This window comes from Paramormyrops kingsleyae, chromosome 2, assembly GCF_048594095.1.
Source record: "Paramormyrops kingsleyae isolate MSU_618 chromosome 2, PKINGS_0.4, whole genome shotgun sequence".
NCBI classification, from domain to species: Eukaryota; Metazoa; Chordata; class Actinopteri; order Osteoglossiformes; family Mormyridae; genus Paramormyrops; species Paramormyrops kingsleyae.
The window spans coordinates 7651107-7663939 of record NC_132798.1 but is presented as its reverse complement, the minus strand read 5'-3'; the positions used below and the strand labels follow the sequence as shown (position 1 = coordinate 7663939).

Genomic DNA, 12833 nt, shown 5'->3' with positions numbered 1-12833 from the left:
TATATTCTGTTGCATGACCATGAAGAACAATGATCTGACCTAATGCCTTCCACAAGATGGCTGCCCATACCATTACTGAAGCCCCACCATGTTTGACATCTGGTAACACACACTGTGGGCTGAAAGCACCCATCAGGTATCTCTAAACTTAAACCCATCTGGGTGTAGGGAAAAGGGTCAAAGACGACCCATTAGACCAGATTTTACTATTTTACTACTCATCAGGGGTCTGGACTTTGGGTTCCTGACACCAGGTTACATGCCTTTGCTCTTTGGCCATGAATATGGTCCCTGTCCAGCTCATGCAGCTCCCCAGGCAAGTTTTGCCACTAGCGCCCCCTGTCTGAGACAAAGTGAAACTGACTCCCTAAGTCAAAACTTCCCCCCTCAAAAAATGGCGCCGCAGGCGTCCGCTAATGTTGCCTAATGGGTTGACTGATACTGGCCCTGACATAAGCCCACAGCAGTATTTGCTGAGACTGGTTGTGTTCACTGGTTCAGTCATTTCTGTGGTTGTATTGTGCTCCATAACCGTGCAGTTCAATGTCCGTCTATCCTTGTCCATGAGCATCTCACTCCCCCTCTCGGCTGATGCCATTTGTTCATATCCAGCACATGCAGGGCCGGAATAGAGCGTGTGGGGTCCGCTGGGGCCCTCTGGGTTAAAGTTATTGGTGGGGCCCCTAACTACACCATAAAATGCTGCATGAACGACTACCGCCCCAGGCAGCTCGTGCGGCCTTGGGTACATGCTTTGAATTTTGAACCCTTTCTCATGGACCACTTCCCTGTTATTTCATCCATCCCCTGTACATAAGCACCGTAATATTATTACGTACAGGTGTGATACTGATGGAACACATATTTGCGTACACACACGCACAGGAACATTCTCACCTTAAATAAAAGTGAATGTGTTTGTGTAGGTCTACGTGCATCAATAATGCATGTCCGTGTTTCAGGGAGGGAAAACTAACACTGGAAAGAAAAACAGATCAGATGTTTTGCAGATCTGGCGAACGCTAAAGCTTATTTTAAATGAGGTATTTTGGAAATGTTCTATAATCAGAGGAAACATCCACCTTAATGATGCAATAACCTATTTCTGAGAGATTTCCCCATTTCCAATTTTCCTCACAACAATTAAGCTTTTAAATTATTTAGGGTAGGTATAATTATGCCATATTATCCTGGAAATGCCCAAGTACAGGAGACAAGGGTATGGAGCGAGTTTCTAAAAAAGCACATCCAAGGTCACCCCAGTGCAGGTAAACAGGATGTGAGACGCAATTACATTCTCCTTTTAATCAGGTAATCATAGGTGTATGTAGCATCTACGGTAGGATGTTTACTGCAGAGTTAAAACAGAAAACCTAAAATCCTAAGGCAAACCCGAGAGGTTCGACCCAGAGTCCTCCATGCCACTTAAACATGTTACCTACTGCAAACAAAAAACTAAGTGCAATTACACTCCTTCTAATAGTAATATGTCAATTTTTTTGAGCTACGGTCAGTGATTTTCTTGTATACATTTAGTTCCATGTTACGATTCATTTTTTGGCACCACGTTCTGATACATTCAGCCGATTCTGAGTCATCTCATCTTTTAATAAACATTTAAAGTTATATATATTATTGTATACACACATACATACACGTATTTTTGCCTGAATAGTGAGTAGTATTCTTCGTTATGATGTTTCTACGAGTGCCTAATTAGATTTCTTGTATTAGAGGATGCTCTGTTGCTGCCTTCTCTCGAAAGAACGGCACTGCAAACATTACAGATAGTTGTCGGGCTACTTTGAGTTTTCAGTTTCACGAATTTCCACACAGCTGACCTCTCAATAGTTTGTACTATAGTTTCAAGCCCATGTGCCTCAGGCTCACTGCAGCGTATGATGGAACTTTACATTCTCCGCAACTGATGTCAGTTTGGTGGATGCGGGAAATTAAGTAGATCGGGCTTTGGATTGGGTCGTGGTAGCCGACACCGATCGATGAAAAAATACCTGCATTCCCATCCTTGACGTCGACTTGGGACATCACTGATAAAAAAAAAATTGTTTTGAGAAACTGGGAATCATTAAACAATGCAAAGTTAATAAAGAAGCCATCTTAATAAGAACATGGCTTCACATCACATGCCCAATTGAGAAGCATGGTTAACCAGTCCCTGGAGCAACCGAGGTTAGGGGTCTTGCTCGAGGGTCAAAGGGTGAAACCACTTTGCCAGACCATGGGATTTGAACCTGCAACCTTCTAATCACCAGTACAAAGGGCTAAGGCACAGAGCAGCCCTTTAACACACTTCTGCTTATGACGTATCCAGTTCTACCCGACAGACAAAAAAAAAAAAAAAAAAACCGGACTGACAAATGCGTGACGTCGTCATCGGAACTGTATTCATTCCAGAGGGGGAAGAAAAAAACAGCAAAAATTTCATCAGTCTCTTGATGCTCCATGGACCAGATTGTTAAAGTGGAAGGGGGGGGGCCACCAGCAAACTAAAAGATGACAAAAACAAAACGCTGCTGTAGAGATCTCCAAAAATGACCCTTGTGTTAAGAGAAACCAACACGGCTCCCATATCGCTCCCGGAAAGTGGACAAAGCAGCCGTCTGTTAGCTGGTGCAGCGTTTAACCCAAACGCACACGGGTCCAAACAATGATGCACTCATTACCCCCCCCCCCCCAAAGGGTGCTGAAGCAGCAGAGTGACGGAGACAGGCAAATGACGGCAAGGGCCGGGCGGAGTACGAAACCGCTGGGCGTCCCAGCAGATCTGTGATCGGCACGGAGCTCTTTATCGCGATGGGCCGGACAGGAAGATCCCGCTCATGCCCTTCCAGACACTGGGGCTGCGATTGTTCTCAGCGCTGACCCCAGGCCCTTGTGCCCGCGTCACGGGCCACGCGTAAATGCCAGGCTTTAACTGCCCAGTCAGAGTAGCCCATAAAGGGCCCTTTGACAGGATGGGCTCTTCACCTTTGACCCCAGGGTTGGTCTCACACAGCGGCGGAAGTGAAGCCTGCCATTGTCCCCGTGTGACAGTATTGTCGTCTCTGTGCCTCTCTGTCATGGTGCCCCCCCCCCAATTCTTTTCCCTGAACGTGATGCAAATCAGACAGGGATTCACACGCGTGCACTGACGACAGCGTGAGGAAAGCTCCCCTCGCCACCGTGACTCCCCGACTCGACTTCCTTTGTCCAGCATGCCGCATGGGAATGTCACGATGAATCACTTCCCTTGTGCGATCGACCGAAAAAAAAAATGCCACAGATTAGGAAGCGGGCAGAGAGCTGTAATCTCACATCCAGCCAGGAAGGATCCCCCCGGGGTCTTTCTGAAATGATGACGGCAACAATATGCACAATTATAATCACAAATGTATTACTTATTTGGGGGGGAAAAAACAGAGTAACCTTAACTCCTTGCCAAAGTGCCTTAATCATGTTAAACTTAAGAGAATCAAGCCAAAAATTCGATTACAAGGTGCCTTCAAAATACAGAGCAAGGAGCCTAACGCTTCTCAGCATAACAGTCAACACGGAGAGCGCAAGTTCACCTGAACCATAATTTCACCCACCTACACAAAAACACACACGCACACCACCTGTGACACTTGGCAGCCTCTCGTTTTGGTTTCATTTCGCCCACCAGTCGACACGTGTGTCTGCTTGAAATTTCGGCTGGCATTTTTTATTTTTTTTTGCTTTTGAGCGGCTAAGGTCAACTGGGGACTTCTGGCTACCCTTACTGTGCAACAGTGTGTGTGTGTGTGTGTGTGTGTTTGTGTGTGTGAGTGTGACTGTGTGAGAGAGAGAGTGAGAGAGCGAGCCTAACAGACCGGCATTCCATCCAGGATACACCCCACAGAAAGCACTGCACTTCCTGGGACAAGCCCTAGTCACTGGAAACCAAATTAGATAAGCGATTATTGAGAAAGGAAGGATGGAAAATAGCCAGTTGCTGATACAGCCCCGTTAAACGAACATCAATACACTCCCAGCTAAGAGGCAATGTGGAACATCAAGTGTGTATTAAAGGATCCCTTTTTCCTAATCTGTGCGCCTGTATATATCCATCATGTGCCACAAGCAGACCGGACAGCAGAGACAGCGGTGGCCAGCAGGCCCTCCCTCCAAAAATACGCCAGGTGATGAAACCCAACTGACTCCAGTCAACCTGATCACTGTGTTAGAATTTAAACTGGGTCAGCTGGGTGGACTGGGGTAAATGGACAGTTTGTGGGATGAACTGCGGCCTTTATTTGCTGTGTTTGTTTGTTTATAAGGAGATTCTCTCAGTTAGTGTTTTAAGGGCTGTCTGTTGGGGCTCAGAGGGGCCATAACTACATTTCGTTCGAGTTACATTAATAGTTATTTGGTTATTTGGTTTCTGTTGAACCCTACTATCCTCCTCCACCACAATCATGCTATGCAGTGCATCTCCACCTCACAACCATAACAGGGGAAGAATCGTGAGATTTACATAATTATTGAGGTTATATTAGAGGTATAAACACAGCCGGAGAAGGCGGGAAAACACACAGAGGCCTTAAAGGAGGGTGATTATGCTTCAGAAAGCATGGCTGTAGTCATAATGAAGTTCTCATGAAGTCTGGACCCTATGACGGTGTTTAACTTTTAAAGAAACTGGCTAAACAAGTCAGCCTAGAATTCATTAAAAACATGGGGGCAAAGTATTTTAAAAATGCAAATGTATATTTATATGTTTCAACATAGTGGGATTATTTATGTGGAAAGTTTTCAGCTTCAATGACAATATTTGCATATAGCACATGATCTGCATTTGTAGAACATGATTAAAATGACATTTTATTTGAGGTCAAAAGGCAAACATTACCTACAGGAAAGGGTGAAAGGTGCGTATTACTAAGAGCAAACAGTCAGTATTTCTTCTAAGATGGTCAGCAGCTCCATTCTCCAAGAGCTGCACGGAACAGTCAGAACACTATGGCTCTTAATTACTTTGACTGCAGAGCTGGGCCTTGCCAGGGGACAGGAAAAGGAGGGATACGTTGTAACTGGACAAAACCAGGGCTGAGAAAATGATCAGCTGAAATACTGCCAGGAATGGAAAAACCGACTGTTTCGAAGTTAGATTTTTTTGTCTTGCTTGTTTGATAAGCCAGGATGTTAAATGTGTTCACTGATACGTGGAAAATGGCTTCCGAGTAAAACCAAAACCTGTATTATCAAGATGTCGGAAAGTTACCAGTGTCTGGTCCCTTACTGTAAATGATCAATTTTCTATTAAAAATAACATTTCCTTGAAAACTTTAAAAAACATTTTGGTACACTTGGTACAACTTGAGAGGGTATTAGTGAAATATTTGCCAAAGTGTTATAAAAGTTTAAAATCCACCGTATAGACACAAGGTGGAGGCGGGATTTCCATATTCGCACTATAATAAATCTACCCTCCTCTTTTTTACTAAACACCCAAAAGCCTTTTCTTTTTTGATTTATGCTGTGATGGATTACATGAAATGAGACGCTGTGTCTTTTTAGAGACGTGGGCATCTATAAATACACCTGGCATCATTGCATCCTTGGTGTCGCGGCGTTTCCGTGACACTGCGATCCGCTTCTGGACCCCCGCTGCCACCATCACCGCATCACCACCTTTACCTGCTGCTGAAATGTTCAGACAGTCTCTTCGGCATCATTACGAAATTCTCACATCTTCCTGATCATTCTCCATACGCAAACACATTACCCAACGGGGCTTTAAAGGGGCGTTTCGTTATTTTTGTTTCTTTTGAGGTTTTTTTGGTGTGTGATCCTAAGATGACGATTAAGAAAAGACAGCGAGAAACAATGTTTTTCAGGTAACAATAATTATAATGGACTCGTAGATAGACCAGACCACTGGCTTTTTCGAAACTCGCCAGAGTTCTTTTCCAAGCAAACATTAGCATATTAATAGAGACAGATCATCCGGGTACTTTCAGATATCCCCAATGTTCAGGTTATTCTGACTGCGGATTCAACAAACAAGTACGTGCATGAAACTCACAAAGTAATGTCCCGGACCGAAAGCCATGTCAGTTTCGACGGTGTCCGGCCGGTGCCGGCGCGATCGGAACCGATGGAAACCGGCATCACAGCTTTACGGTACTCACCAGCTCATGTTGTCGGGGCTTTTCAAATTCTTTCCACGGCCAACCCTTATTTTTCCGCCTTAGTACCTCATACTAGTCGGCTATATAAAAACAGAGCGAAACAGCTTCCAGGAAGTGGAAGAGTCGGTTTTCATTCCTGGGGTCACGGGTTAGAGCGTCTGTGACTCTACGGCAAGCGAGCAGGGAGCGGACGGCGTTGGCGAAAGCGCGTCGGAAGAGGCGCGGGGCCTCTCTGCGTGCTGCTAAAGTTACACAGCCTACAAAGTGGACTGCGTGTCTATATATATGACCTATAATTAATGTTCCCACAAATATACTTAGTATATGTATAGCGCAATATATATTACAATATAAATACTTAATATATATAGTAGGATGTATATGTAGACTACATGTATTCTTAGTGTAACTCTACATATTTACATATATAGCAGTATATATATACATACTACTATACGTATATACTACTATAGATAGTTAGTGTGCATATGTGTGTGTGTATGTGTGCATGTGCGAGCGGGTATACCTATCCTTATGGGCAGGGGCGGATTAAGGTGTACAGAGGCCCCTAGGCTACAGTAGTCTGTGGGCCCCCCAACCCCACCCCCCTCTGCGCCAATGGGGGCCCCCTTGCAGGCTGGCACACGTGGGGCCCCTAGGCTTAAGCCATATCTAGCCTGTGCGTTAATCCGCCCCTGCTTATGGGGACACACAGCAAAACACAATGTCCCCATAACGTGATAAATATCAGTTTTTTTTCCGTATGGGGTCGGGTTTCCTGGTCCCCATAAGGGTAAACTCTATTTTATAAAAATCGGTGACTGCTATGAAAAAACTAAAACTGCAAAAACTCTTGTATTTTGCTTGGTTACTTATGGATATGGCTATGGTTAGGGCTGGGTGGGGGTTAAGAATGTCAAAGTTAGCGTTAGCATTTGTCCCATAGAAGTGAATGAGCGGGCCCCATAAGGATAGGTATACCCAACGTGTGTGTGTGTGTGTGTGTATGTATAGTACACATTCAACAACTGAGTTATTAAAAGCCCTGCATGTAATTCTCTGTGAGGACTGATGAAGGATGAGTGATGTCTGATTGTCTGATGTCACCATTGTTTCCGCTTAAACAGTGTTGATCTCAGGAAGCTACATATTTCAGCTCTTCCATTATTCAATCACGGGGCAGAGGGCTGGAACCAGCAGAGGTTGCTAATCATTTGAATGAATGCCATTGAATATCGAACTGATTATGCGATATGACTAATTAAGTACAGCACTGGGAGAAGTAATCTGCATACACATTGGTCCTTGTGGCTGCCTCCCAGTGTGACACATTGACTATGGAAAATTGAATAGATGCTTATGTTCCTTGATTGATTTTTGTATTAAAGTCTGCTGTGGGGATGTTGTGGGTGTGGGTTTGGGGGGGGGGGGGAGCATCAGGCTGGTGTGGGATTTCTCCAAGTACTCTGGTTTTCTTCGAAAGTCAAAATACAGAAGTGAGAAGAAAAGTGATGACTCAAAATTACCCTTTAAGGGAACCTATGGCTGAAAGACTGCCCTGCTGTGGAATGGCATTATATTTCCCAGAATGCTCCATGATGAAAGCAGTCCTAATTGGACAAAGAGGGACTGAGGAATGATGGACAAAAATTCCTGCTATAGGTTATGGTGTATGTTACACGGGACACTTTACACTACTGACTCATGGGCTTCTTCAGGCCATTGCCAGTTTGTAATGAACTGGCTTTATTATAAACAAACGCAGCCAGCATTCCAAAGACATTTATACTAATTTCCAAGTCATTGTGAAATAGTATATATTGATACCATCTATGTCACTTCAATGGAGACGAATCACACAGAAACTGATTGTCAAAAACACAATATATTTACTGTGTTATTTTTCTTTTCTTATCACAGTGCAAAGGGTAAATGAATCCAATTGTTAATTGTTATTCAAATGCTTTATGTGTTAATAACATTTGCATTTGCATTACAACAAACCAAAGAGCCAAAGAGTTGACAGTTGGGTAAATAACTCACCCATGCACAAAATAAATTAGAGTGACAATAATAGATTCCATTGCAAAATTCAAAGTTAACAGGGTGCACGATATACCTTACTATAAGGTAATATAAATAAGAAGAAAATCTCCACAGATTATATAACAAGACAATTTCTACCATTTTAAATGAAAGCAAACAAAATTCGAAAGCTTCATAACTTTCCCAGGAGTCCTTGAAAAGTTCTTCTATCCAGGAGTTGCCTTTCTTTGTCAAAAATACTTTCTGTCAAATCACCATGCAAAATAAAAGCGCTCAGGTCAACTTTTGGTCCCACTAGTTGATACGGTTGATATAAAGAGTCGTGTTTTTCGTGCAGCAGCATGCAAAGAGGAAGGTACAATTAGGCGATGGAAGGAGAAAGTAATAACTCTGTCTGACATTAAAAATTCAGATTAGCATAACAAAATATGCAGCTCAGAGCTACACACTGTATAAAGAAATTTTGTGTTTTGTGTGTGTGTGTGTGGGGGGTGAAATAAAACTGTCAACCTTCACCAACTAACAGATTTCCAAGGACAGAAACCACACTGTCACATGAAGTCAAATGACGTGCTTCATGCTAATGTGATCTTAACTTATCACTGTGGCTCTCATTCTCACGAGTGAAATGTAATGCACCCCTTCTACACATTTACAGAGGCTAAGACTGACATACTGGATTTCCGTCATAAGTGCAGAAAATAATCAGTCACACAGTACGGAGATAAATGTAGCATGGAAATCACCGGGTGACTGCACAAGGGGCAGCTGAAGCGGCAGCTTGACCGGTCGTGTCGATATTTTGGCACTTCTGCGCGGTCCTCAGAGCTTGTAATTCCTCGCGAACCCCGTCTCTCAGTCCCCGTGAACCAGTCTGGCAGATTGACACGGGACACCGCTTGGTTTAGCAGCATTTCCAAGAACGGACAGTGAGCAGTCAGGCTGAGAGCGACATGTCAAAGCAGAGGTAAATGTTAGCTTTCTTGTACCCTAAGTCCACGATGCCCATTTCCCCCACACAGTCACATGGATATACACAGATATACCTACACAAACAGCAAGGTAAAATTGCAACACTTTGTGTACTAAGTGGCACCAGTACTGAATGGGAGTGTGTGGCCCTCTTTTGTTATTGGACTCGTACAGATCTGAATATTTTGAAATCAGACATATTGATTATCAGAGGTGATTTGGCAATTTCTTCTGAAATCTTAAAAATAAAATTTAAAGCCAAAATAGAAAAGGTTACCTAAATCGGCAGCGATTTAGAATAGTCGCATTTTTTAATCCCTGCGGGGAAATTCTGTTTTCACCTACCCCATCCTCCTCTCTGTGAGACATTTATACAGGAGAGAGGAGGCATGGGGGGGCGAAGGGGCGGGGGGGGGGGGGGGGGGGGATCACAGCACAGGGTCAGCTAACTTGCCGTACGCATGAAGCTGGGGGGTGAAGGGCCTTGCTCGAGAGGCCACAGACATGTAACTATTCTGGTAAGGCTGAGGCTTGTTCTTCTCTCCAGCTTCTCTTCTACTCACGAGCACAGAGGGTTAGCCCACTGAACCACACACCACAGATCTTACATGTGATGTGAGAAGTTTGCACATCTATCCATCTTCTAATCACATCTCCTGGTCAGGAGTACGGGGCTCTGGAGACCATCCCAGGCACTATAGAACCCAAGGCTGAGATACACCCTGGATGGGCAGATATTTGTGTTTTTTTTTCATTCACTGTAAAATTTTTGGCAAGAACCTTGAAATACAATTTTTGGACAGACGGTGGCAAATCGTTGTCAAATTTGTGCCAGCATGCATCCATCAAACAATTTCTCCAGTCACCTGGAGTCATTTTAACTAACATTATTTTACTATTAAGAGTGGAGGGGGGTCTTATTTTTTATTAATCTATGTGTTCACAAAACAGACAGGGATAAGATATATCCCAGTTTCTGACCTGGTTATAGACTATTGATCACTATGACTCATAGATTAAGTTATGCTCATACGACAAATAGAAATACCAGTATTTTACACAAATAACATTCTGATGTATACGATGTAGTTTTACATAAGTACAGTATAAATAAAACCAATATTCAGTTCAGACTAGTGCGTGGTATCTATTTCCCTTCGATTTTCTAGTTAGCTGAGCTTTGAAAAATAGCAGACTCTGTTTTAAGCTAACCCGCCGCATGTGCGTATATGTCAGATATAAAGGGCTCCTTCCTCAGTTGGAGATAGCTCCTTTCCATCTGTAATTACATGGCAGGTGTTTTGGCTGCCAGATGGAAACATTTTGGCATTTTTCTTTTCTTTCCCTGGGCTCAGCTTGCACCCTTAGCTAAGCGCAGCGTTCCTTCAACAGTCAGCCACATTCCTTTCTATAAATCAAATCGGGAGCGCGGCAAATCCTCTGGGCCAGTTATATGATCTGTGAGAACTGGCCTTACTATTTATACTGGTACTCCTTGGCCTCCGTTTCTGAACCTTTTTGGCTGAGTGCGAAAGTAAGGAGAGAAAAGCCAGCAGCTATTTTTGAAAGCTGGAGTAAAATGCGGCATATTCTACACCACGAGCATGGCTGAAATAAAGACATCACTCCCAACCTTACGCAGACGGCAACGGCATCTCGTAGCTGGCGTGATAATAGTCAACGGCAAATCTGTAGAGACGCTGAAAGGATACTGATATGGATTATTTTCCTTGCCCTCTGCACCCAAGAAGCAGACCTGTCTCAGTTGTTTAGAAGTTAATTTGTTACATCTCTGAGTCAGCCTCGACAGAGAGCAGAGCTAATAGATCTGCCTTTGATGACGGTTCCCCATCAATTTAAAAGAGGCATCACTGGGAGTTATCTCAACCACTGCTTATCACTGCTTATCAAAAAGCTTTTGATTTAGTTATTGCTCAGATTTTTGAAAGTAAAATTGTTTTTTTAACAATATTTGCATCTTCTCAAAATCTGCCATTTTTCATGTAATAAAGAAACTTGCATTCAAATGTACATTTTCTTTACAGTGTTGATAATTGAATCAAGGCCGCTCAAAATCATAACTACGAAAAAGAATAATAATTCCAGGAGTGTTTCACTTGACTGTACGTAAGCCGATCCATGAAATATATATTGACATAGAAGAGGAGAATTAAAGGTTCTCCGTTGATGACAAAAGACGCTGGTTTGTATAACCGATGAAAAATGTGTTAACTTGTTCAGTTGACTGCATTAGAAAATGGACAGAATTATTCATCCATTTAAATAAGTAGAGAAAAGACTTGTTGGAGCCACCGGGCCTCAGTTAATTGGAGACAAGATGGAAGTTTGCCAGGAAAGTCTACGCTGCAAACCGGTTCCTGCAAGAAAGGGAGAATCTGCTGGGACGAGCATTTGATTGTGTGTTGTGCCCTTCCTTTACAGAAGCTGTTCCCAGTACCCCTAGTTCCTGCAGGGTTTGTCTGCCTGTGTGTATGCTTGAAAACTACTTTATCTGGTAAAATGTTATTTTTAACTATATTCTTACAGTTCTACAGATAACCAAGTCATTTAACCATTAATAGAAATATATTTATTATAGAAGCAAAAGTGTTAATTTTAATTCGATGAAATACACTGACACAGCACATTGTTAAAATTATCATTTAATATCACGATTCGCGATTTTTAATAGCTACTATGGGTTGGGCGGGTAAACGTCATAATAAACGAATGGGCTTTCAATGTGCGTTTTGTCTATCCGTTAAACCTTAGTGATTTTAAAGGGAATGTCGTGTTACTATTAGAAATGTAATCGTTTTCAGAGATATCTTAATATTACCCATCTGGCGCCTTTCTGGAAGTTTTAGTTAAGGCGCGGACGAGGAGCGTCTCTGACGCGTTTACTGCACAAAGCCTGGACACGAGAAACCGTGGATATGACTGATCCTACAGAACCCCACAAACCACGGCGTTCCCTTATAAATGGCCAGACCTCTGAAGGCTGGAGCATTGAGAATACCCTGGTGATCAGTGATTGACTAGGATATAATTAGGTGTTCTTCTAATTAGGTGCTTCAGGTATGTGTGTGTCCGTCCATACATATATATATATATAGAAACAAACATGTCTGTAAACACACGCACACGCGTAAGTTCTGTGTGTGTGTGTGTCTATATATATATATATATATATATATAGCATATATATATATATATATATATATATATATATATATATATATATATATATATATATATATATATATATATAAATCAAAGAATATGAATTTGGTGACTCTTATGGCATGATAAGAACTGGCTGTACTTTGCCATGCAGTCATTGGCAGCAGTAGCGTTTTTCGGATGCCTCACTTGACACTGGTGTTTTTTTATCGTACAGATATATGGCGTGTAAAATCGAGCAGCGGCGCCTAGTCCGTGCCAAAGGGACCCGAGGTGTCCGCACAAACCGAGCCGCGAACAAAGACTTGTCTAAAGTTAAGAATGTGCCCCGCCCACGTTGCCTGAACCTGTTCATCAGTAAAGCCATATGCACATCAGCCTCCATAACTCGTTATAGAACAGATGCTGGCTATTCCCCATTTCGGCGCAGCGGAGGATGCTTTACAAATACCACGAAATTGAAGTACACCAACAAAGTCA

General features: G+C 42.8%; 1 protein-coding gene across 1 annotated transcript in view; it reads right to left on the bottom strand.

Annotated features, from left to right (window-relative positions):
- bin3 (bridging integrator 3) overlaps nt 1-6318 on the bottom strand; it is a 33547-nt gene extending 27229 nt beyond the window's left edge. The window contains exon 1 of the mRNA XM_072704620.1: nt 6153-6318. Coding sequence (XP_072560721.1) covers nt 6153-6160 — 8 coding nt within the window. The 5' untranslated portion in view covers nt 6161-6318. The remainder of the gene's footprint in view (nt 1-6152) is intronic.
- Between the last annotated feature and the right edge of the window lie 6515 nt (nt 6319-12833).